Consider the following 27,296-nt stretch of genomic DNA (forward strand, 5'->3'; position numbering starts at 1 on the left):
TATTCAGTTTTAAGCCACTGGTTTCAGTAATTTCCAAACTCCATATTAAATTCTATCATGATTGGTAGGATGAGATTAGATTGGAGATGAGAAAAAATTGTTTCATTTTGAGGGTGGTGGTGTGGAATTCATCGTCTTAAAACACATTTTAAAGGTGTACTATCTTTGTGGAAAACCGGTGAGTTCTCATACCTTGACTCCCTTCTATCCACCTTGGTTCAGTCCCTTCCCACCTTCATTCTCAACACTGTTCATGCTCTCAATCTCCTCACTAACATTCAATTTCCTGGCCCTGACTGCCTCATTTTCACCATGGATGTCCGGTCCTTGTAAACTTCTATCCCCCTTCAAGAATGTCTTAAAGCTCTCCATTTCTTTTGTAATAAAAGAACTTCCCCTATACCACCACCCTCCTCTGACTGGTAGAACTGGTCCTCACCTTCTATAATTTTTTCTTCCACTCCTCCCACTTTCTTCAGTCACGAAGAGTAGCCATGGGCACCACACATGGGCCTTTTCGTTGGCCACATGGAACAGAGCCTTCCCTGGTAATGCTCCTCATCTCTTCCTGCACTACATTGACAACTACATTGATGCTGCTTCATTCTCATCAATTTCATTAATTTTGTGTCTAACTTCCACTTGGCTCTTAAATTCACTTGGTCCATTTATGACACCTCCTTTCCCTTTCTTGATCTCTGGAGACAAACTGTTTACTGACATCTTTTATAAACCTAACAATTCCCACAGTTATCTTGACTACACCTCTTCCCACTGTCTCCTGTAAAAATATTATTCCCTTTTCTCATTTCCCTCATCTCTGCTGCATCTGTTCCCAGGATGTGGCTTTCTTTTTCAGGACATCAGAGATGTCCTCCTCCTTCAAAGAATGAGTTTTCCTTTCCTACAATATTGATGCTGCCTGCACCCGTGTCTCCTCCATTTTCCAAACATCCGCGCTCACCCTTATCTTCCCACTGCCTTAACAGTGATAGAGTCTTGTCCTTACCTACCACCTGTTGAGGCTCCACATCCAACACATCATTCTCCGCAATTTTCACCATCTCCAAAAGGGATCCTACGAACAAATATGCCTTTACCTTCTCCCCCCCTTCCACTTTCAGCAGGGATCGCTTCCTCCATGATTATGTTGCCCATTCATCGCTCCACATTAATCTTGGTGGCCAAACATTTTAATTCCAATTCCCATTCCTGTTGCAACATGTTGGCCTGTGGCATTCTCCTGTGCCACAATGAGGCTAGCCTCAGGGTGGCAGAGTAATACCTTATATTCCATCTGGGTAGCCTCCAACCCGATGGCATGAATATGATTTTGCGTTCTAGTAAAAAAATCCCCCCCCCTTCTATACCCCACTCTACCCTCTTACCTTTTCTCACCTACCTATCACTTTTCCCTGAGTTCCCTCTACCTTCCCTTTCTCCTATGGTCTACTTTCCTTTCCTATCAGATTCTTTCCTGTTCAGCCATTTACCACCTTTTTATTCTGGTGTCTTCCCCCTTCTTTCCAGTCCTGAAGAAGGGTCTCAGCCTAAAACATCAACTGTTTATTCATTTCCATAGAAGCTGCCTGTTCTGCTGAGTTCTCCAGCATTTTGTGTGTGTTGCTGTGGATTTCCAGCATCTGCAGAATTTCTGTTTATGAGGCTGCAGAGTGATCAGTGAAGTGCAACAAGGCAGAATTAGGTTGGGTAGCTCTTTTGCAAGCAGCATGAACTGATTGGCTTCATTTGTGACACAGGTTTTCAATGATTCTATCGATGGTAGCAAGTGAACTGTCACAGATAGCTTAAGATGTGAACATTCAATCATGTTACAAACAGTTACAGGTCCAGTTGAGGAGAAAGCTGAGTGCAAGCATTGTACGGTATCCTCGGTGAGGTTACCTGAATGTGTGCCAGGGTGATTTCTCTTTGTAGAAATCCATAGTAAAATATACAACAGTACAGCAAGTACAGGCCCTTCAGTCCACAATGTTGTACCAAGCTTTTAACCTACTCATTTTTCTTTTATATATGTACCTATCTAAAAGTCTCTTAAGCCTCTAACACACTACCAGCAATACATCCCAGGAAGGTACTGTTCAGTGTTTAAAAAAAAAACTACTTCTGACATCTCCCTTACACTTTTCTCCTGTCATCTTCAAAGGACGTCATCTTGTACATCTCTAGAAAGTTGCTCATCACCAGGGACGTCCCCTTTCACCATCAGAAAGGGCGTACAGAAGCCTGAAGGCACATGCTCAGCAATTCGGGAACAGCTTCTTCCCCTCTGCAATCTGTTTGCTAAATCAGTGGTCCCCAACCACCGGGCCGCAAAGCATGTGCTATCGGACCGCAAAAAAACGATGATTTGGCGATATGAGTCAGCTGCACCTTTCCTCATTCCCTGTCACGCCCGCTGTTGTACCCGAAGTCATCAGTCGCCTAAACGCAGTGACACCCTCGCGCCAGGGATCACTGGTTGGCCTCGGCTAACTGGCCGTCTCGCGCGGCCAGCGGTAAGTGTCGTCGCTACCGGCCTGGAGCGCGGATAGATGGGCGCCGTCTCGCGCGGCCAGCGGGAAGTGTCGTCGCTACCGGCCTGGAGCGCGGATAGATGAGCGCCGCCTCGCGCGACCGGCGGGAAGTGTCGTCGCTACCGGCCTGGAGCGCGGATAGATGGGCGCCGTCTCGCGCGGCCAGCGGGAAGTGTCGTCGCTACCGGCCTGGAGCGCGGATTGATGGGCGCCGCCTCGCGCGACCGGCGGGAAGTGTCGTCGCTACCGGCCTGGAGCGCGGATTGATGGGCGCCGCCTCGCGCGACCGGCGGGAAGTGTCGTCGCTACCGGCCTGGAGCGCGGATAGACGAGCGCCGCCTCGCGCGACCGGCGGGAAGTGTCGTCGCTACCGGCCTGGAGCGCGGATAGACGGGCGCCGCCTCGCGCGACCGGCGGGAAGTGTCGTCGCTACCGGCCTGGAGCGCGGATAGACGGGCGCCGCCTCGCGCGACCGGCGGGAAGTGTCGTCGCTACCGGCCTGGAGCGCGGATAGACGGGCGCCGCCTCGCGCGACCGGCGGGAAGTGTCGTCGCTACCGGCCTGGAGCGCGGATAGATGGGCGCCGCCTCGCGCGACCGGCGGTAAGTGTCGTCGCTACCGGCCTGGAGCGCGGATAGATGGGCGCCGCCTCGCGCGACCGGCGGTAAGTGTCGTCGCTACCGGCCTGGAGCGCGGATAGATGAGCGCCGCCTCGCGCGACCGGCGGTAAGTGTCGTCGCTACCGGCCTGGAGCGCGGATAGATGAGCGCCGCCTCGCGCGACCGGCGGCAAGTGTCGTCGCTACCGGCCTGGAGCGCGGATAGATGGGCGCCGCCTCGCGCGACCGGCGGTAAGTGTCGTCGCTACCGGCCTGGAGCGCGGATAGATGGGCGCCGCCTCTAAATCTGTTTAGCACACCGAATGATCGTGGGGAACATTCGCAGACGACCTAATTCGGGCTCAGCGTTTCGTAAGTAGCGGAGCAGCTACCTCGCTGCGATCTACTGGAAGTCATCCCTCGAGACAAGCTTTTGTCGGCCGATAGATCCTACTCCTCGCTCGGTCGGTCGCTCTCTCCCGACCGAGTTTTTTTGGGCGGAAAAAAACGTGAGCAAGCGGCACAGAAGCAAGTGCTGATAGCCACGTAAACTGATTTGCGGAATAGACTGGACATAAGGAACCTGCTTCGAGTAACGCTGTATTCCGGTGGTGATTAACATCCCCCCAACCCCCCCCCCCCCCCCGTCGGCCGGTCCGCAAGAATATTGTCAATATTAAACCGGTCCACGGTGCAAAAAAGGTTGGCAACCCCTGTTCTAAATGGACGTTGAATCCATGACCACAACCTCATTTTTTTTATTATTTCTGTTTTTGTACTATTTTAATATAACTATTTAATACACACATATATACTTTAATTGATTTATTTTTCCAACATATCTATCATGTGTTGCATTGTACTGTTGTCACCAAGTTAACAAATTTCATGACATATGCCAGTGATAATTAAAGCTGATTCTGATTTTGAGATTTTCATTGTATGGGTTCCCTGGGTTGTGGAAGACCTGATTTATGGAAATCTGACTTTACACTAGTTCTCCCATAAATTTAAAAAAAATCAAGATAGGAAAGTTAAATACAGAAATAAAATCTTATTTAGGAGTTATGGAATACCAATAGCAGCAAATTCAAAAGAGAACCATTCTTCATCCAAAAGTGTTTGCATGAAACCACTCCACTGTAATCAAACAGATACCATTGTCTTTAAGAATGCAGCTGCAGATTTACAGTGGGAGGCCACTTGAGAGATTTGCTTTTGAACTAACAGAGCAGTCTTTTCTATTGATAATTGTAAAATACTTTATTAAATAATGTAACATCCATCTACACTTTAATACCATCAAAACTAGCCATTGGATGTGGGCATTGTAACTGCACAGGAAGACAAAAAAATCCATATCAGATTTCAAAGTTCAAAGTATTTTATTATCAAAGCACATATATGTCAGCATATACAATCCTAAGATTCATTTTCTCACAGGCATACTCAATAAGTCCAATAACCATAATAGCATCAATGAAAGACTGCTCTGAGGATGACATCCAGTGTGCAAAAGGCAACAGATGGTGCAAATACAAAAAGAGGGAAATAATAATGAAGAAGAAAGCCCTCAACTCTGAGTGGAGTCATCGTGACGCTGTCGTGATGGCGTTTTTTTAGCAGGCTTTCTTGTTTTTACAAGGCCGAGTTGCTAGCTCGACGCTCAACCCAGCACGGATGGAAAACGTGCAAGGGAGCCGGCTGAATTCGTACATGGGAGCCTTCACTCTGAAGTCCAGTGCTGATGCCACTATGCCACCAGCTGTCAAATAATAATAATAATAAGCAATAAATATTGTGAACATGAGATGGGGAGTCCTTGAAAGTGAGTCCATAGGTTGTGGGAACAGTTCAGTGATGGGGCAAGTGTAGTTGAGTGAAGTCATCCCCTCTGGTTCAGGAGTCTGATATTTGAGGGGTAATCAGTGTTTCTGAATTTGATGTTGTGAGTCCTGAGGCTCCTGTACCTTCTTCCTGATGGATCTCTGGTTCCTCTTCCTGAAGTCAATAATCAGCTGACATTGAGTGAGAGGTTGTTGTTATGGCTCCACTCAAGCAGATTTTCAGTCTCTCCTATATGCTGATTCGTCACCACCTTTGATACAGCCTACAACAGTGGTGTCATCAGCAAGCTTAAATAAGGCATTGGAGCTGTGCTTAGCCTCACAGTCATGTAAAGTGAGTAGAGCAGGGAGCTAAGCACACAGCCTTGTGGAGATGGAGATTGTGGAGGAAATTTGTTGTCAATCTGATCTGAATGGGGTTTTCAAGTGCAAGAAATTGGGACTCTAAATGAAAATGTTCATTTCTGATTAATGGGAAAATTGGTTTATGGATATTTTTAAGGAATGTAAGCATTACCTAACCTGGGAATTGCATGTACTTGAAAGAGTTATAGGAATTCTATATACTGCATAGAAATTGCAGCAGTTTTGCACAGTGAATTTGGTCATTTAAGAACTGCTTTTACTGTTAGAGTGGTTATTTGAGGCTTTAGCTCTTCAGGGCTTCAGCAAAAAGTGGCTGGTCTGAGAGAAGGTGAAAAAGCTGCAGGGAGATTTTTTTCTCCCAGTTTATTTATTGTTTTCTTGCTTTATAATTGCACAGTTAGAACAGTAGGGATGTCAGGCAGGATAATGGAATGCTCCTCTTGAGGGATGTGGGAAGGCAGGGAGACCTGCAGTGCCCCTAACATCTACACCTGTGAGAAATACATCCATCTGCAGCTTCTAACAATCTGCATTAAGGAGTTGGAGCTGGAACTGGATGAACTCTGGATCATTCAGTAGGTTGAGGGTGTGATTGATAGGATGTATAGAGAGGTGGAGACATCCAAGGTGCAGGGCAAAGGAGACTGGGTGACAGTCAGGGAGGGGTAAGGGTTTAATCAGCCAATGCAGAGTACCTCAGTGGCCATCCCTCTCAACAACAGGTATACCACTTTGAATACTGTTGGGCTGGGGGATGACCTAGTGGAGGAAAGTCACAACATCAGGTCTCTGACACGGTCTGGTTCTGAGGCTCAGAAGGGAAGGTGGAGAAGAGGTGAGCTGTGGTGACGTCATATTCCTTAGGGGAACAGAAAGGAGACTCTGAGCACAAAAATGAGAACCCCAGATGTCCAGAATGGGTGCCAGTGTCCAGAACATCTCAAGCTAAGTCCTCAGAATTTTTAAATGGGGGGGGGGGGGGGGGGTGAGCAGCCAAAGGTCGTGGTCCAGATAGGTACCAATGACAAAGGCAGGAAAAGTGACAAGGTTTTGCAAAGCGAGTTCAGGGAATTAGTTGCTAAGTTAAAGGACATGACCTCCAGGCTTGTGATCGCGGGATTGTTACCTGTGTCACATGCTAGTGAGGCCAGAAAGAGGAAGATTATACAGTTTAACATGTAGCTAAGGAATTGGTGTAAGACGGAGGACATAAGATTTTTGATCATTGAGCTCTCTTCCAGGGAAGGTGGGACTTATACAAAATGTATGATTTGCACCTGAACTGGAGGGGAACTAATAACTTATTGGGCAGGTTTGCTAATGCTGCATTGGGGGGTGGAGGGGTTAAACTAGAGTTGCAGGGGGATGGAAACCAGAGGTTAGGGGGACAGGTCTTGTTAAAACCTCAAAAAAAGTCAGGAATCAAAAGGTTGAGAATGATGCGACTAGTGTTCTGAGCTGCATATTTCACTGCAAAAAGTATTGTAGGAAAGGCAGATGAGCTCAGAGCATGGATCAACACATAGAATTATGATAATGTAGCCATTAGTAAGACTTAGATCCAGAAGAGGCAGGACTGACAGCTCAATATTTCGCGGTTCTGTTGTTTTAAATGCGACATAACAGGAGGGATTAAAGGGGCAGGGGTGGTGTTACTAGTGAGGGAAAATGTCATGGCAAAAGTGCTCAGTCAGGACAGACAAGAGATCTCATCTAGTGAGGATTTATGGGTGGAAATGACGAATAAGAAAGGTATGACTAAATTAATGGGGCTTTACTATAGACCACCCAACTCTGTGAGATTTAGAAGAACAAATTTGTAGAAAGATCATACCTGTTCAAGAAACAAATAGGTGATTTTAACTTTCCACATCTTGACTAGGACTCCTATACTGTAAAAGGTCTATATAAGATAGAGCTTGTCAAGTGTGTTCAGGAAAGTTTCCTTAATCAGTACATAGAAGTCTCAACGAGAAAGTGTGCAATACTTGATCTGTGATTAGAGAATGAGACAGCAGGTGACAAGTTTGTGTAGAGGAACAGTTTGCATCTAGTGGTCATAATGTTACTAGTTTCAAAGTAAATATGGAAGGTGATAGATACAGTCCATGGGTTGAGATTCTAAATTGGAGAAAGACCAATTTTGGTGGTATCAGGAAGGATCTGCCAAGTGTGGATTAGGACAAGTTGTTTTCTGGCAAAGTGTACTTGGTAAGTGGGAGGCCTTCAAAAGTGAAATTTTAAGAATACAAAGCTTGTACATGGCTGTCAGAATAAAAGCTAAAGTAACAGATTTAAGGAAACTTGGATTTCAAGAGACATTGAGGCCCAGGTTAAGAAAAAAAAGGAGGTGCATAGCAGGTAGGAACAAATTAGGTACTTTTGGAGTATATGAAATACAAGAGAACACTTAAGAAATAAATCAGGAGGGTAAAAAGAAGGCATGAGGTTGCCTTACAGACAAGGTGAAGGAGAATCCTAAGGGATTTTACAGATATGTTAAGAGCAAAAGGATAGCAAGGTAGAAAATGGGTCCTCTGGAAGATCCTTAATCTATGTATTGAGTCAAAAGAGATGGGGGGAGGTCTCTATTTACTCAGGAAATGGACACAGAATCTATAGAAGTGAGGCAAAGCAGCTGCAAGGTCATGAACTAAATACAGATTACAGTTGTGAGGCAAATTAGGGTGGATAAATCCCCAGGACCTAATAACATGTTCCCTTGGACCCTGTGGGAGGCAAGTGCAGAAATTGTAGGGCCCCTCACAGAGATATTTAAATCATCCTTAGCAATAGGTGATTTACTAGAGGATAGCTAATGTTGTTCCACTGTTTAAGGAAGGCTCTAAAATTAAACCAAGAAATTTTAGGCTGGTGAGCCTGACATCAGTAGTGGAAAAGTTATTGGAAGGCATTCTAAGGGAAGGGATATATGCGTGTTTGGATAGACATGGACTGATTAAGGATAGTCAGCATGGCTTTGTGTGTGGTTTGTGGTAGGCCATGTCTAACCAATCTTACAGTTTTTTTAGGAAGTTATCAGGAAAGTTGATGAAGACAAGGCAGTGGAGGTTACCTACATGGACTTTAGCAAGGTATTTGTCAAGGTCATGCATCGGAGGTTGGTCAAGAAGGTTAGGCGGCTGGACATTCAAGATGAGGTAGCACATAGGACAGTGGTAGTAGATGGTTGCCTCTCTTGATTAGAGGCCTATGACAAGTGGAATGCTGCAGGGATCACTGCTGGGTCTGTTGTTGTTTGTCATCTATATCAGTGATCTGGAAGATAATATGGTTAGCTAGATCAGCAAATTTGTGGAGGACATCAAGATTGGGGGTTTAGTGGACAGAGAGGAAGACATTCAGAGCCTGCAATGAGATCTGGACCAGATGGAAAAATGGGCTGAAAAATGTCAGATGGAATTTAATGCATACAAGTACAAGACATTGTACTTTGGTAGGACCAACCAGGGTAGATCTTACACAGTGAACGGTAGGGCACTGAAGGATGCAGTAAAACAAAGGGATCTGGGAATACAGGTCCATAATTCCTTGTAATTGGTGTCACAGGTAGATAGGGTTGTAAAGAAATCTTTTCCCACATTGGCCTTCATAAATCGAAGTGTTGAGTACAGGAGATGGGATGTTATGTTGTAGTCAAATTAGATGTTATCCGCATTAATCCTGTACTCAGTCTTCTGGTTTGTCCTTCCAAAATGCATTACCTCACACTTGTCCGGATTGAACTCCATCTGCCATTTTTCTGCCCAACTCTGCAGCCTGTCTATATCCTCTTGTAACCTTCGACAACCTACAACTCCATCCACAATTCCTCCAATTTTCGTGTCATCCGCAAACTTACTCACCCATCCTTCCACCTCTACATCAAGGTCATTTATAAAAATCACAAATAGCAGGGGTCCCAGGACAGATCCCTGCGTCACTCCACTAGTCACCGACCTCCAGGCAGAGTATTTTCCTTCCACAACTACCCTCTGCTTTCTTCCTTTAAGCCAATTTTTTAACCAAACAGCCAAGGTTCCACTTATCCCATGCCTCATGACTTTCTGGATGAGTCTCTCATGAGGGACCTTGTCAAATGCTTTGCTAAAGTCCATGTAGACTACATCCACTGCCCTACCCTCATCAATTTCTTTGTTACCTCTTCAAAAAACTCAATCAGGCTCGTGAGGCACGATCTTCCCTTCACAAAGCCATGCTGACTATAACTCTGGTGAGACCGCACTTAAAGAGTATTGTGTTCAATTCTGGTCACCTCATTATAGGAAGGATGTGGAAGCTGTGGAGAGGGTGCAGAGGAGATTTACCACGATGTTGCCTGGTTTGGAGAACAAGTCATATGAAGCACGGTTAGCAGAGCTGGGACTTTTCTCTTTAGAGTGTAGAAGAATGAGAGGGGACTTGATAGAGGTCTACAAGATTATGAGAGACATAGATAAGGTGGATAGTCAGTACTTGTTTCCCAGGGCACCAATAGTAAACACCAGAGAGCATATGTACAAAATTAAGGGAGGGAAGTTTAGGGGAGACATCAGGGGTAAGTTTTTACATAGAGGGTTGTGAGTGCCTGGAATGACTTGCCAGGAATGGTGGTGGAGGCTAAAACATTAGGGGTATTTAAGAGCCTCTTGAACAGGCACATGGATGAAAGAAAGATGGAGGCTTATGGGGTAGTGTGGGTTTAGTACTTTTTTTAAAGGATTATATGGGTCGGCACAACATGGAGGGCTGAAGGGCCTGTACTGTGCTGTAGTGTTCTATGGGTCTATGGTGGTAAGGCCTAATTTAGAGTATTGTGTGGAGTTTTGGTCACTTGCCTACAGGAAAGATGTAAATAAGGTTGATAGAGTACAGAGAAAATTTACAAGGATGTTCTCGGGACTGGAGGACCTGAATTATAAGGAAAGATAGAATAGATTAGCACTTTATTCCTTGGAACATAGAAGACTGAGGGGAGATTTGATAGAAGTATACAGAATTATGAGGGCTATAGATGAGGTAAATGCAAGGAGGCTTTTTCCACTGAGGTTGAGTGGGACAACAACCAAAGGTCATGGGTTAAGGGTGAAAGGTGAAAAGTTTAAGCAGTATCTTCTTCACTCAGAGGTTTGTGAGAGTACGGAATGAGTTGCCAGCACAAGTGGTGCACGCGAGCTCGATTTCAATGTTTAAGAGAAGTTTGGATAGGTACGTGGATGGGAGGGGTATGGAGGGCTATGGTCCAGATGCAGGTCGATGGGTGTAGGCAGTTTAAATGGTTCAGCACTGACTAAATGGGCCAAAGAGCCTGTTTCTGTGCCATACTTTTCTATGGCACTATACATTATCAATTATGTAAATAACTAATTCTTCTTTCTTCCATATACTTGTGCACACTGGCTAATCATCTCATATAGCTTCCAAGTTGAATTGATCTAGGTTAGATGCTTATCAGCATTAATTTTCTTTCATATACTTTTATGGCAAGTGGTCATCATATTTTTATTTAAATGTAGCATCTGTGGAAGCAAAGAGCTGGTCAATGTTTTGAGTCAAAAGCCAGCAGGACTGAGTGTGTAAAGGGGACATCGCCAATATAAATCAATTATATCTCTTCCACTATTTAAAGAACAGGTCTTCCATCTACTTCTACCTCATGATGCTCACCAGTTCTTTGAACACAAGGAGAAGGAAGGTGCCACCTGCTCCTGGGTCTGGCCAGGACGTCCGGTCCAGGCAGCTATTCATGAGCAGGTTCAGTTTACTGTTATCTGCTGCTATGTTTATGCCTAGGTGTCCCTGGAGATGGAGTACAACTTGTTCACCTGCGTACACAGGCGTGCTCTTCCCGCTGAGCAGTGGTGAGACTAGAGAACATCTTAAACTTTTAAGACAAGGATTTGAATTATTTTTTGCTTTCTTTCCCTGCCCAATATTTTTTTCTACAAATCAGAATCTAATGGGTAGGGAAAACAAAACAATTATTCCAAAAAAGAAACAAGGCATTCTCTAATTTCTACTTTAAGATATGATGCAGGAAGGTCTCAGTCCTCAATCTATTTCTAGGAAGGCAGCATGGTCTTTTCACAAACAAGAGAAGATCTGCAGATGCTGGAAATCCAGGCAACACACAAAATGCTGGAGAAACTCAGCAGGCCAGGCACCATCTATTGTAAAGAGTAAACAGTTTACGTTTCCAGCTGAGATCCTTCATCAGGACACAGGTGGACTCTTCACTCCTTTCCATGGATGCTGCCTGGCGTGCTGTGTTTCTCCAGCATTTTGAGTATGTTACCATGGTCTCCTTGTTTAGTATCCCTACTAAAAGCCCTGGTCATCAATAGAGGGACTTAACCTGCTTGTTGTACTCCACGTTGACCACTCAGCCCCCAAATATATATTTGTACAGTGTAGTCTCCAGGCCTTCTTTAAAATGTAGATGCTGGTAAAATTTGAGTTTGGGATCCCGATGTTAAATAACTTACTGAAGTCATGAAAGAGTTAAAGCTCTCTAGAAGGACCGGAAGAAAACTGCTAGAAAAAAATGTAACCACTACAAGATCAGATTTATCACAATCTGCAGCATGTGCTTCCATATTAAACGCGACGTTTTTCGAGCCTATTTCATACTGAAACTGTATTTAGTTAAAATCTACTTGTGCAAATTGTTTGTTTTTAACTTAAATATTGCAAGATTTAACCGTTTTTTAGAATTTAACGTTCAAAACAATATTATTCCGTTGATAAATGTACAATTCCTGTACGTTAAATCAGGGTTTAGGCGTTCAGTTGCAGCTTTTCTTAAAAAAGTGCACTAAATTTTATGGTATTCTTCATGTGTATAAAGTAACATTGGTGGTTTTTGTTCAATGGTGTGTCCAAACTATTTGCATTCTAAGCAGTTTGTAACCAATGCATTTGGTACATTGCCCCTTCTCACCCGAGGGCAAATTTCTAGTGAATATACAATTTACTGGCACTGGTTGCAATCCCTTCCTTTTTATACGCCTAATACCAGTTGACAAAATCCTTTCAGCTACAAAAATACAAAAGATAAACCTGGGATTAGAGGGGGCTGGGACTGCTGAAATTCGCGTGCAACATTGGACCCAACGCATTGCATCCCATGACCATCTCATCCCGCATTCAAGAGAAATAATTATGTATTAACAAAACAAGCTGACTTAGACAAGTTGTCTAATCAGCAGCTGTTCTGTCACTGCAGAATAATAGATTTTAACCACAATTGATGCAGTGCAGTCAGCAAACAAAACGAGTTTGATCACTTTAAGTTTTGCCTGCACTACTGCTTGGTGGTCGGTAAACATCGTAAGAATGCGCAAAACGTGTCATGCGAGTACAGCAGGTATAAACTTTTATAAACCCCCAACTCGCTTACAATCAACATCAAACATTAAGTTGACAGTATTGTTTTATTAAACAGCTGTTTTGTAATAGCGGAATAATGTTGACAACCACCGACAGATCTATTGATTGTGTTCAGTTCATTGAGAAACATTTTCCAGAGGATTTGACGCAATATACGCCGAACATCTCCCCGTGAAACCTTCCACTGATTCTCTGTGGCTGGATCCTGTGTAAATGTTGGGGTGCAGAACTCAGTCAAAGCAACTTTCAGTTTCATAGATATAACCCTTAATTTCCCCGGAAATTAGCGGTTAAAAATCAATTATCTATTTTTGCATTGTGCATTCAAATATACCGCGTTGGTAACCATGACTACAGTTTCTGTGTAAAAGAACTGCCTCCCGATTATTTGATGCTTTATCCTTAGAATGACCGAGAAATAACGCTAGACGGCGAAAGAAATAGATTTTATGTATCAATAAAGATGCGTATAAAATGGTGCTCACGTGGTACACTGGCGTCTTAAGCTAAGAGTATGTATGTCTCCTCTGTTTTTGTGGTCTCCCGAGGATGAAAGCTGCGGGTGAAGGGGGATGAGACTGACTGATAGTGTGTGCGGATCCCGCCTGCTGCCAGTGTCCCGGAGCTCCTCCTGATGGCTGCACGGCAGCAGTGGCTCAATGTGAAGAGGACGGAGAAGGCACTGAACGTTCGCACTCAGGCTGCTGCTTCTGAACCCGGTAAGCCCTTTTTGTTTCCTAGTGGAAACTCTCAATACGCATCCATCTGAGAACAATGCTTGATACATCAGATTTTGCGCCGCTTTAAAAAATAAAAAAAAATTGCAAGTTCAATCAAGATTTACAAGATTGTTTTCACTAGTGGTTATCTGTACACAGGTAGCGATGAGAGAACATTAAAAACATCACCTGTACGTGATCAAACCGCATTCGGGGAGGCGAGTGCCTCGAAGGTATTCAATGTAGGCAAAGATTAACAAATATACTGCGGAACACATGTCGTCTCGTGCGTTTTAGTAAAAGCTTGGAAACGTTACTGTGAAATGTTAGATGAAACGTACATAGTTCATTGGTTATTTCCTTGATTCATTTAAAAGATATATGAAAACTGATATCCCTTTCCCTTCTATAAAGGGATGTAAAGCTGCGGACTTTGTTCTTTGACACCAAACTGTTTGATGAATAATCACCTGCAGTGAATCGGAGCAATATTGCTGAAATTCACAGTTTGATTTGTACCTCCCCTGCGCTTCTGATCTTTCGTCAAAGACAAAAGGGCAGGAATCCCTTTAATCTGTCGTAATTTAAGACTATAAGCAGATTGCCGCTGTTGGGTCAGACCAAATCTTAATTGAACGCAAGCTAAAATAGTTCATTGTAATTGTCGGTGGTAATAATTTCTCTTCTGCCTATCTGCACGGATGACACTGCGCTGGAGATTTTTCGGTATTACTCGGCTTTTCTTGAACGTGTATTTAAATTCCGGACTGCGGTTGCTTCATCCCTTTTCCAAAGAATCGTGAACTTGTTGGCTAGGGTCTGGTAGACTGCAGTTCCACGTCGACATTCTCAAAACCAGGAATAAGCTAACTGACCCGTGAAACCCATTTATTGTTTTGGTGTATATGCCCCGGAGGAAGACAGAGACCGTTGTCCCGGGTGAATATCTCCCCTTCCCTGCTTTGGGAAGACTAAGGACAGTGTTATTTACACCTTCCGAGACACCAACCCAATCAATACCCACCCATCAGTTTCTGTTTAGCGATGACCGGTACATTGAGGCGCAAACTGTGTCTCTGGAGTTTAAAAGTGTGGAGAAGCCCTTTTTAAAAACTGTGTGTGTGGTGGTATCCGGCTCTCCCGCTGTGACAGCGAGATGGAGAAAGGTTGCAGTAGCGGGAAACAAATGAAGGCCATTGCGGTGGACCTTGTTCGCACCCCGTCTCCTCTTGCTGCAGTTACCAGCAGGGGTCACTGGACTGTGATTAAAAACCCGAGCTTCGGCAGATTATTATTTTCTCTTTCCCCTCCCTTTCTGCTACTACAAGAGAGGCAGACTTCATCCAGAACGTTAGCGAGTAAGATTGCGGTCCTCACAGCTCCCGGTAACGCAGCGCAAAGTCACGTCTTGTTTCATATTAAAGTACATTTATCATTGGGTTTACTCCAATTGTGCATGTGATTTTAAAATGCCTAATTATTATAATCGCCCATTAACACTCAATATAATCAGGTGTTTAAATTTTTTTTAATGTTTTACAGGGCGTTAAAACTTGCATCAATTCCACCACCAGCAGAATACAAATTTTCATTTTAAAGTATGAGTTGGCTTTCATACGACTTTCCTCTCAAAGACATGAAGAAGGGTAGTGAATGAAGAATTCTGCTATAAACACTCAACGTTTTAAAAAATACACAACTTTTCCTGTGAGGTCAAGAAGAGGCTAGCAATGAATTCGAAGAGCTTCAGCGCTGAAGTTGTGGAGATGGGCCTTTGTTGCCGAGGGCAGCAACATTCTCCGGATCCCCGGTTTTTCCGAAGGCACAGGTACCAGGCCAAGAGGAAACTGAGACTGTCACGAATTGTGGGCTTTTGTCTCGGTTTAATGGCTCTCAGCGCGTTCTCGATCTTATTCCGTGCCTTTGCCTGGACATCAACCAATACAGCAAAACCACAGGTCCAACGCAGAACTCTACTGGGGTTCGAGGAAAAGCAGAAAATATTCAAGCTTCAAAATTTTACCGCCAGGTCCGAACTCGCTTTGAGGTACGAAGTGGCGGCAGCCACGTCCCCTGAGAATAATAGCGCCAACGCTGGAGAATATCCTAGAGATATTTTTACACTGGAGCAACGAAGGAAAGGAGCTGTCGTGTTCTACATCATTGGCATGATTTACATGTTTATAGCCTTAGCCATTGTATGCGATGAGTTTTTTGTACCGTCATTGACAGTAATCATTGATAAACTGAAAATAATGGATGATGTGGCGGGGGCAACTTTTATGGCAGCTGGTGGATCAGCTCCAGAGCTCTTCACTTCCTTAATAGGAGTTTTTATATCTCACAGCAACGTTGGGATTGGGACCATAGTGGGTTCTGCAGTGTTCAACATCCTGTTTGTAATCGGAATGTGTGCTGTATTCTCCAAAGAAATTTTGCACCTTACCTGGTGGCCACTGTTCAGAGATGTGACCTTTTATATTATAGACCTAATTTTACTTATTGTGTTCTTCCTGGATAACGCCATATTTTGGTGGGAGAGTCTGATTTTGTTGTTAGGCTATGGATGCTATGTGACCTTCATGAAGTTCAACGTCAACATAGAAACATGGGTGAAAACGAAACTAAACAGGAACAAAGTAGTAGAAGCCACAGCAACAGACGGCGATGAAAAGGTATGTGTGGTTGTATTTTATAAATTTATTTATAGTAGCAGTAAGGAGTGGCCTTTGATAATCCCCAGGGCCCTGTGTACCGGGTTAAAATCTGCTGATGTTAGAAATATGGAATCTTTAAAAAAAAAACAAAGTTATGGGAACTCTCCACAATTCAAGCAGTGTCTGTAGAATTTGCATTACTATTAAAGATCCTTCTTTAAAATGAGAAAGTCATTCTTGTGTGACTACAATTCCTAATAGTTATCTGGACAGAGGAAAGAGAAGGACTGAACACTGAGTGGAACGATTCTGCACCTGGGCAAGTAGACATTACAGCAGGATCAAGCATCTCAAACCCACACTGTGTAATATAACAGGACATTTTGAAGCAAATCAACTGCATTAATAGAAGGTCTAAATCATTGAGTAGAGAAAAGATATTTCAACTAGAAGCATCTTAGATGAACTCCATTCAGCCCATTCTGGCAGGACATTTGCTATATCATTTTCTAAGGTCTGTCTTGCTTTAAATTATGTGTTTTTATTTCTGGTGCATTGGTGTGTGCTGCTGCCTAAAATTGAAACATTGCATCAATTAACCAGACTGCAGGAGTTGCTGCAATTTTAACCAATTAGTTTATATATTTGGTAAGGGTCCAAAAGCTGGGTCTGTTCTGAATAATCAGTTGCAATTTCAGAAATCAAAATGAACAACTCAATACAGTAGGTTGGCTGTAATTGTAATCAGTACACTTATTTAAGAACATTTATGCAATCCAAATGTGAAATTAAATCTAAATAAAGGGGGCTGGGTGTTATTACACAGGATCTAATTGACCCTTTGATGTCTGCAGTATTGACTATCATGGAAGTTAAGTATAATGACACAGAGGTAACAGTGGAGAGTTACCAGTTTCCAACAAAAGTTTGAGAATGTGGCAGGAGCTCTGTTTTAGCCATTGCACCACATGCAAAGGCTGTTTGGTATAGTTTTTGTTTCCCTAAACCAATCCATTTGTAGCACTAAAATTTCTAAGTGTACAATTCACAGGAGGTAAATAGATCTGGTTTCCAGTTTTTACTTTAATAATTTTTTTAAAAAGTGTGTATCTATTGAAATTCACCTCAATGCACAACATAAAGATTTATTAAATTATACCCGGTTAGATTGGTAAGTTCACATACCAGTAGTTTTCTATGAAGCACAAAGCAAGCAATAGTCTCAAGAAAAGAGGGTATCTGAGCTCATTTCCATTGCAGTTTCTTCCACTATTTTAATTTTTTTGTTTTAGGCATACCATTATGTTAATACATTTATATTCTGTTATAACCTTTCCCTTCTCTATCTTTTGACTTTCTCCTTCTCTTCAATATGATGGTTAATTGAAGAAAAGCAATTGTTTGCTGCTTGCAGATTTGAGCTAGCAAATAAGATTGTGATTTACTGACTGGGGGAACATTGGAGTAAGCCCAAATCTTGCCATGATACAGAACCAAGTTCCAAAATGTCTGATTTTCTCATATGAAGAACGAATACAGTGGTAGGAGCTGATTGTTGTTTAAATCTATAGGATCCATGTGATAGATGAAGATCCTTGCGACAGATAGCAGATTGTGCCAATATTTCATTGGTGTGCCTTCTATGGTACTTCTGCACAGTACAAAATGACATGATTAGTATAGAAGTTAGATTTCTTTTGATTAATGCTAATTATTAAATAATATAAACTTTGCAAGTTGCGTAGTGATAACCAGTTTGTGCACTGTGCACTTCAAAGAAGCAGAAATGACTAGTTCTTTTCTCTTCAGCATTTCAATATGATCTACTAAGATGTCAGTAGTATTGAATACTAACATCTAATCTTGATCATTAAAAGGAAAATAGTTATTTTGATCCCTGTTTAAAAACTGGATATACTCTGTGGAAGCAGAATATATAACGAAGGTCAGCCATCCTGTCACTTGCGTAGACTTGCATATTTTGATTTAGAATGGAATGGTCTTATCAAGAGTTATCAAAGTTATTTGGCACATTTCCAGCATTATAAAACACCTAAATGCTATTTTTGATAATGTAATATATTAGAATAGGTTCAGATTTTATTATATTAATGTGACAGACTTGGAAATAGAGTAAATGCAGTGTTCAAGTGTATCCTTTGGATCTACACTTATTCCTGACAGCATTTGCAGAGTTTCTGTGATTTGAAAATGTTTTTAATTTTATCTTTTGCAATAATCCTACTAATTAAAACACTTATTTTTGAAATGTTTTCGGGAAGCTGAAATAATAATTGTAGTTTGTCATAGTAATTCTTGCTTTCTGGAAGTCACATCCTGATATTAATATTTTTATATGCAGCATTATGTGAGGTACGTTCCTGATATTTTTGTAGTGTTAAATGGGGAATGAATGTTTAAATAGTTAACACTGTGGAGCTAGTGGATAATAGTGGTTTACTGTGGATATAGCTGTTTTGACCACAGTGTCATATATGGTGTATGGGAGTAACTGCTTAAGGCTATGTTTTCACTTCCAGCTGGGTTGCAACAGCTGTACTTCTATTGAGAAGATAATTGTTAAATTGTATCTACTACTTTTGCTTTTCCTCTTGTAGAGAAATATGTGCCTTGTCTCTTTCCTTGGCTATACAGCTGAGGTGAATAGCTCACTCCGAGGAATTACAATATAAACTCTCATCTTGGCTCTGGCGTGCATTGTCCCTGGTGCAATTCCAGGCCATGCCATGACAACACATAGAAAACTGAGTGAATTCTTGCAAAATGATTATTGTTAGTTATTGCACTGTAACCATGTGCCAATATACAAACAAATACAACAGATTTTCTTTAAGCTGATTTTCTAATCAGGATACTACATTTTCTGGTTTCGCGTCTTCAGTAAATATTCCACTCTTTTTGAAACTGTTCAGCTGATGAAGAAAAATTGATGTGCTGAAGTCTATCACACAGTTACCTAAGGAAGGAACATTTCTAGTTGATTGGAGTCTATACAGAGCTCTTATGATCTAATGTGAATCATGTGACCCTATCCTTTTTTTGAGAATGTGCCTTGTAATTGGTATTTCCCAGACATGTACATGAGCAATCAGACACTCAAGGTTGAAAGCAGTGCAAAATATCTGGTGAGGGTAAAGGCATTATCAAAACTTTGAGCAAAACTATATACAGTGAAATTTTGCAAACAATGCATCTCCTGTAAACAGTAATGATACAGTGCAAAGTTGTTAGAGTACATGCTTCTCATTAGCTGGGTGCTACTTTTGCTGCATTAAAAGTAAAGCTCAGTTACTGTGAGTGATAACATTGCAGCAGCAACAGGTGACTGGGTGTTAGTGAAAGGTCAGAGACAGATTAGGTGAATTTGAGAAATGGATTTTGAAATTTATAGCTTGCCTAAGGGCAACAAACTGAGTGTGTGAGGCACTGTCTAATCTTTGTATGTTCACAAGGCTTCCTGTTTACAGGAGACATTTGTAAAGCACTGTCTGAACATTTCTGATCTAATCTGATTAAATCAGATGCTTTTGAATCTTTAAAAATCAAATGCAATTTCAAAACATGGGTTTAGATTTGCCCATGCTAAACCCTGTGTGTGTGTTGCTTTTTAAAGGTAATGCTGAATTAGTAAAAGGTTTTCTTGAGGATTTGAAGATGAGATTGATGGTTTACCAGCATCTGTTCAGAAGGGATGCTGGTTGCTGCTGTTTCCCAGTGAGTAATACTGGAAAGAAGCACATGATAGGTGGTATGAATCTTGAAGTTACTAGTTAAAACCTAGTGACTGAGCAATTTAATTTAAAGCTATTAATCTGTTACATATGTTTTTAAATTTACTACTTTGTTCATAACTTTTATTTTTGGCTTTTTCGCATTGCTGTTTCAAACTGTCCAGTTGCTCTTTTATTACATTGTCGGGCTTTGTCGATAATTACCTGAATATTTGTGGCATAAGGTTTAAATTAATTTATTGGAAATTGTGTCTGAATATCTTCGTCATCTTCACAAAATACAGAATAAACGGTGGTTCAGAGAACATAGAAAAATTGTAGAGATCTGCTGATTTTGTAAAACAAAACAGTGAATGTACTGGGCAACTGCAGAAATATTTCCTCCTGTTTCACAGGGAATATTTCTCCAAACGTTCTACTGAATAGAGGTTTTTGAGTCAGATAGTATGATGCAGTAATGGTGGCTACAAGAATTAAGGGTGAAAGGTTAAAGGTTTGAGGGGAGCATTAGGGGAAATTTCATCACTCAGAAGGTGGTGGTGAGAGTGTGGGCTGAGCTGTCAGCACAAGTTGTGGATGTAGGATCAATTTCAACATTTAAGTGAAATTTGGATGGGTACATAGATGGGAGGGGTATAGAGGGCCATGATCTGGGTGCAAGTTGATGGGACTAGGGAGATTAATGGTTTGGCACAGACTTGATGGGCCAAAGGGCCTGTTTCTGTGCTGTCCTGTTCTATGACTATTCTTCATCAACCTTATAATCCAGAAATTTATTGATATCTGGTGTGCTATAGCAGCCATTTAAGAACAGGCCAGCATTACCAAATAAAATAATTTGATATAAATGCTTAAGTTATAAGCAGAGAAAGAAAGAATGAACTTTCTGAGCCTATAAACTATCAGAAGGTGAGTGTTTTTCCTCTTGTTTCCCTCCTTCTCTGCTGTATTTTTAAGTTTATGAATTCAAACTTGCAATGTTGTCTGTACTTCTGTCATTAATATTACACTGCTTGAACGTGGGATTATCTGAAATGTACATCAGGATACTCGGCACCTAGAACAGAAAGAACATATAAAGTGTGTCTCTTCTAATGTCTTCGTTCTTGAATTGGCGACTCTAACATGGTCAGCACTTTATTTGCATTCTGGTAATAATTTTTATTCAAGTTTAAATCACCATGTGTTGAGCATCGAGTTATACCAGTTGTTACTTGAAGAAAATATGTATTGGTAGCTTCCATAGGAAGTTGTAATTCTCAGTATGATTAAAATAAGCAGTTGCTTATATCAATCAAAAATTTTACTTATCCAGTTCTTTTTAACATTTTTAACATGCAAGTGCTTTCAGGCATTTTGGGCAAAGCACATATCCTCTTTCCTGAGCACCCCATTTAGCTTCTGAAGAGTGTAAAATATTTGAAGCTGTTTTGAATGCAGGAAGACATAAGCAAATAACACTTTTTCACAGATGGGAAGTATGCTGTCTGACCCAAGTTCCTCACCACTTTGTGAGTTGCTTAAGATTCCCAGCATCTGAATTATCTTTTGTGTTTTTGTTATTGAAATTAACTAACTTTTAATATTTTTAAAATGAGTATCTTTCTCTAATAATTGGATGACTGGAAGAGGATTTCTCCTATTAGAGACTTGGTGGCTTTATACTATTGGCCGTAATAAGCAGCCTAGAATTGGGCTTCTGTATAGATTTCCAGCAATGCCAGCATTTTGTTTTTTATTTTGGGTTTAATTGTAGTAGTGATACTGGTAATTCCATTGGCATTTGCCAATGGTTGGCACTTCCATTTTATTCTGGATAATAGACTACCTGACTGGCAGACCACAGATTATGCGGCTTCAGAGCTTTGTGTCAGACATGGTTATAAGCTGCGCTGGGGCCCCACAGGGCTGTATTGGCTCTCTTCCTGGTTTACCCTGTGTACTTCGGACTTTAGATACAACACTGAGTCATGAAATCTGCAGAAATTCTCTGGTGACTCAGCAATAGTTAGGTATTTAAAGGGAGGATAGGAGGATGAATACAGGGCCCTGGTGGAGGACTTCGAAATGGTGCACGCTCGATCATCTGCAGCTCGACATCAGTAAGACAAAGGAGATGGTGATTGAATTTAAGAGGACTAAGCCTGCACTAATCCCTGTTACTATTGATGATGAGGAAGTGGATGTGGTGAGGACCTACAAGTATTTGGTGCACCTGGACGACAGACTTGACTGGAGCACCAACAGAGGCTGTGAACAAGACAGGTTGGAGTCACCTCCACTTCCTGAGGAGACTGAAGTCAATGGGAGTGAAGGAGATGCCTGCTTACATGTTCTGCCAGTCTATTGTCGCCAGTACAATCTTCTATGCAGTGGTGTATTGGGGCAATGGCATTAACGCAGGTGATACCAACAGGCTCAATAAGCTGATTAAAAGGGCTGCTCCTGTCATAGGAGTCAAACTGGACACTCTGGAGTCTGTGGTGGAACAAAGGACCCTACAGAAAATCCTGGACAATGTTTCTCACTCTCTGCATCCCACCTTGGCTGAACAGAGGAGCACTTTTAGACTAAGACAACTGTGTTGCACCGAAGAGTGCTATATGTGGTCATTCTTGCCCTCGGCCACTAGGCTCTATACTGAGTCAACCTCGAACTGTGGAAGTGATAACCTTCCTGTTATGTTTGAGGTAACTTATTTTTTATTCTTTCTTACTTCACTTCTAATATTTGTATACCTATGGACTTGTAATGCTACTGTGACATTGTAATTTCCTTTGGGATCAATAAAGTGTCTATCCAAACATTGAACATTGTATGCATGAAGGGCTTCAGTGGTAGCCGTAGAGATTGGGCCCTAATTTACTCAATTTATTTGCACCTCCATTGATTGTAAACAATTTAGTAATGTCCATGTAGAGTTATAGACTTGCAAATACTTTGCACTTGCAGTTTTCAGTGCGTAAATGAGGCAGTCAGTTAAGTGTTGAGCTCTTTGCATTTTGACAGAGCTTTAACAATAAGTTTGGTATACACCTACAGAATTATGAGTACTTGAGGATTATCTATACCGGAATGTCAGGGCATCACTAAATTAGTGACAAAGAACAATGGATGAGTGCGTTCTCAAGTGTAAGTGCTTCAGAGCCACCAGGATTTCTTTTTCCCTCTGTTTACTGCTTTTTTTTTTGTTCAGGGTAACCTAAACTTGGAGTCACAAGGTGCAGTAGCTGTCAGCATCAGTTGGGATGGGTGGAAGTGAAGGATTTATCAATGTGTTGAGACTGGAATAATTGATCAATGACTTCTGTGGCCTGGAAACTTTTTGTCTTAATTTTACCATTCAGCTTACGTAACAGTCCCTGTTGCTGCTTCTGCAACATCAGGGTATTTACTACTTAAAAGCCTCTACAGCATCAAGGTCTCGGAAGGGCTAGTGGCACATAGGTTAAATGCTCCTTTCAGCTCCTATAGATAGTTTGTGTTCCATATTCCAAACTTGGGGCTGAAAGTGGTATATCTTTTGTGTACTTTTTAAAAATTTCCTTCAGCTTGCTTGTTCTGTGATTTGGCCTTTGACATATTTAGACATACTTGCTTCCCCTACCATGGACCTAGATACAATCTGAGCTGGTGGGAGGGAGTGTTGATTGATATTGAAGCTGAGAAGCACCAGGCTGGGGGTTTGGGCAGGATTTTGTGGATCAGGTGAGTCTAGTTTCCTCTACCTTTCATGGGTCATGACAAAATGTTATCTGTTTTTCCCTCCCTTTCCCAGTGTCATATGTTTAGAGCTTGTGTTTGCCAAACAGGGAGAAAGTGTAGAAACTATACATAACAGCCATTATGCCTTTGGGATTAAATGAAAAGAAATAGGAAGATTGTGACTGTGCAGTGTATCTTTTCAGTGGTGCCTGCCAGGGTAACAGTCGCCTAACCTGGTGTTGGCAATGTGCCACTGATCTTGTCTTGAGTCAGATTTAATTAACAGCCTAACTATGCATGAATATTATCTGAATGTAATCATATTATGAATTAATGGTGTGTTGGAAAGGAGAAAGGCAAAAGAGCACTAAGATTAAATTGTTAACAGTTAATGTGATAAAATGCCTGAATGTGGCAAGTTGGATAAATGGACAGAGTTTCAATGGGAGATGTTTAGTTTTGAGGATAAAAAAACAATGTGAATATCTTTGCCTAAAAGTAACAGCCATGGATAAATACAGAGGAAAATGTCACATGCAAAAAAGTACAAAGGTTGTAAAACTGGCATCTAGGTCTTTGGAATTCTCTAAATTCTAATTGATATTTTAGCTGTTTTTTTAAAAATTGAAGATATTCAGAAGTACGAGTCAGAAAATGTGCAGACCAAGGACACAGATTAGCCTTGATTTAATTGAATGACTAAAGGGCTAAATTCTCAACTTCCTTGCTCCCTCTGTCCTTTCCAACTGGAATCTTCCCTAAACTTCCTGCCTTTGTTTCCCTGCTGCATGCCCAACTTCACTATAATTTGTTTGAGTCTACCAATTTTGTTAATATTCAGCTGATGCATTTTGAAAGTTTGTTACATCTAAAACATTGACAAACATGAGATATTTCAAAGTTGCTACTTGTACTTAATTTTCTCGAATACAGGAAAGACCATTATTGTCAATACTCAATTATCACCCAGAAAGTGGTGGTAAGCTTTCCCGTTGATCTACTGCCATCCTTGTGCAGAGTTGTCAGTTCACATCAATGTTAAATCAGTTTTAGGATGTAGAAAAAGCTGTTGAGACTGAGCCAAACACAACAGGTTTATGTTGGGGTGGAGGGTAAGAAACTAAAAGTGGTGGTGCAGGAAGAGGATGAGTGAATAATTAAAAGTTTGTTTTAAAGAGGGTGTAAGTGAGAGAAGTCAAAATTTTATTCAGAAGAATGTACTATGCTCAACCTTTACAATACAATGTCTGGAATTGATGATTTTCTGAAGTAGCTGAACTCAATATTGAAAGTGTATAATAGCCAAGAAGGTCAGATTGGGAATGGAGTGCAGAATTGAAATTGCAGGCAAGTAGAAGCTCATGATCAAAGTTGTGTACAGAATGGAGGTAATAGACACAGCAGTGTTTGGTTTCCCAGTATAGAGAAAACCACACTGTGAGCAGTGAATGCAATACATTAAATTGAAGTACAACAAGTTGATCTCTCATTTGGTTCAAAAATGCTTGAGACTCTGGACAGTAGGGAGGAAGAAGAAGTAAAAAATGTGGTATCTGCAATAGATGGCCTGCTAAGTATTCCAACAATTTTTTCTAATACAGATTTCCAGCAGGAGTTGTGTTTTGTCGCTGCAAAGCAGGGTAAGAGAAGCACTGATTATTCAAACTTTAGAATCCTTGGGTGGAAAGTCTGCTGGGAGACTTGTTTCACTGGCATAGAGTTTGGTGGCAAATTAGGATACAGATTTAAGGTAATTGGCAAAAGCGCCAGAAATTTGATGTTTTTTTTAAGCAGTAGACTTGGATTCAATAGTAACTTTCAAATGGGTATTAAATTTGAGAAAAGTGTGCTTCAGATAGGCACATGGATGAAAGAAAAATGGAGGGCATATAGGAAGGAAGAGTTTATCAATCTTGGAGTAGGTTAAAAGGTCAGCACAGCATCATGGGCTGAAGGGCCTGTGCAGTGCTGCACTGTTCTATGTTAAAAGTAAAGCAGTTTTAGGCTTTGGTAAGAGAGTAGTCATGTGAGTTGAATTACTTGTCAATGAAGGTCCAAGTGAAGAGGGGGTGTGATGTCTATAACTCATTGCCTCAAAATATCTTTCGATTCTGGGGCATTTGGAACTTTCAAAACTCTAATCAGCAATTGTATGCAGTGATGTGGAGCAAGGGACACATTGAACTTCCAAAAATTAGGTTTTGTTCGGTTAAAAACCCAATAGGCTCTATTAATCTGAAAAGCAACAGTATGAAAATAAAAGCAGACAGAAAATATGGAAATACTCCGTAGGTCAAGCAGTATCTGCAAAGAGAGAATCGGAGTATACACTTCAGTCAATGACCTTCATCATAACCTTTCACTTGATGAAAGACTGCTAACCTGAAATATGAATTGTTGATGCTCTCTCCACAGATGCTGCCTGGCCTCCTGTGGATTTCAACAGTTTGTGTTTTCCTTTCACTCACATAGCATCTGAAGTTTTTCAGGTGCGGAAGAGTTTCCAGAGTCACTGGTCCATTGGTGAACATACTAGTATCGGTTGATAGGGGTCAAGATATATTCAAAGATATAGTTTTATTTAAGTTTATGAAAGGTTGAAAATTTGAATCAGATTTAATATTACTGGGATATGTTTTTTTGCAACAGTACATTACAATACATAATACAAAGAATATATTTAAAATTAAAGTAGAACAAAAAAAGTGAGGTGGTGCTCATGGGTTCATTGTCCATTTAGAAATCTGATGGTGGAGGGGAAGAAGCTGTTACTGAAATGTTAAGTGTGTGTTTTCAGCCTCCTGTACCACTAGTTTGCTGGTAGCAATGAGAAGGGATGATGGGGGTCCTTAATGATGGATGTTGTATTTTGAGGCATCACCTTTTGAAGGTGTCCTTGATGCTGTGGAGGCTAGTGTCCTTGATAGAGCTGACTGAGTTTTCAACTTTCTGCAACCTTTTCCAGTCCTGTGCAGTGGCCCCTTTATAGCAAAAGGTGATGCAACCAGTTAGAATGCTCTCCACAGTACCTCTGTAGAAATTTTGTAAGTGTCTTTGGTGACATACTAAATCTCCTCAAACTCCTAACGAAATATAGCTGCTGTTGTGCCTTTCCAAATCAGGCCAATGATAATGACTTTTGAGAACTTAACAATCAAGTGTAATATTAAGCAATACACACAATGCTGAAGGAACTCTGCAGGCCAAGCAACATCCACAAAAATGAATAAAAAGGTGGGAAGAGGGGGTGCTGAGGGGAGCCAGGTGGGCGGGAGAGGTAAAGGGCTGGAAAGGAAGGAATCTGATAGGAGAGGGGACCCAGGGGTAGGTGCTAGGCAGGTGAGAAGAGTCTGAAGTTATTCTTGATTATTCCACTGTTTCATCTAGTCCTTTTCCTCACTTCCTATCTACTAACATTAGATCTATCTGTTCATTGTTATTTTTTAGAATATGCTGCCTGATGAAGAGAAAGCAATAACAATGCAACACTTAAGTAATTTCCAATGAGTTGGTCAGACCATTTTTGGTGCCAACTTGTTTGGATCTATCCCCTTCCTCCACTTCCATCACCAATATTTTATCCATGGTGGTGTATACCATTTTGTATCTCTGCAATAGCATTTAACCTTTAAGAGCTTGCTTTTGTGGTCATTCTGTGACTGGGTCAGTGTTGCAAGAGGTAATTCATTTGCAGACAGCAGATCTTGCTGCTGGAGTTTCCCGATT

General features: G+C 41.5%; 1 protein-coding gene across 6 annotated transcripts in view; it reads left to right on the forward strand.

Annotated features, from left to right (window-relative positions):
* The first annotated feature begins 12,623 nt into the window (after nt 1-12,623).
* Nucleotides 12,624-27,296, forward strand: part of LOC140742044 (sodium/potassium/calcium exchanger 2-like) — a 252,401-nt gene continuing 237,728 nt past the window's right edge. For 2 of the 6 annotated variants that reach the window (XM_073072795.1, XM_073072805.1), the window contains exons 1-2: nt 13,304-13,456; nt 14,999-16,131. In XM_073072795.1, the coding sequence (XP_072928896.1) occupies nt 15,187-16,131 (945 nt within the window). In that variant the 5' untranslated portion in view covers nt 13,304-13,456; nt 14,999-15,186. Of the gene's footprint in view, nt 12,715-13,285; nt 13,457-14,127; nt 14,183-14,774; nt 14,842-14,998; nt 16,132-27,296 lie in introns of those variants that run through there. The other 4 variants (XM_073072769.1, XM_073072815.1, XM_073072785.1 and 1 more) reach the window with 4 other exon arrangements.

This window comes from Hemitrygon akajei, chromosome 2 (genome assembly GCF_048418815.1).
Source record: "Hemitrygon akajei chromosome 2, sHemAka1.3, whole genome shotgun sequence".
NCBI classification, from domain to species: domain Eukaryota; kingdom Metazoa; phylum Chordata; class Chondrichthyes; order Myliobatiformes; family Dasyatidae; genus Hemitrygon; species Hemitrygon akajei.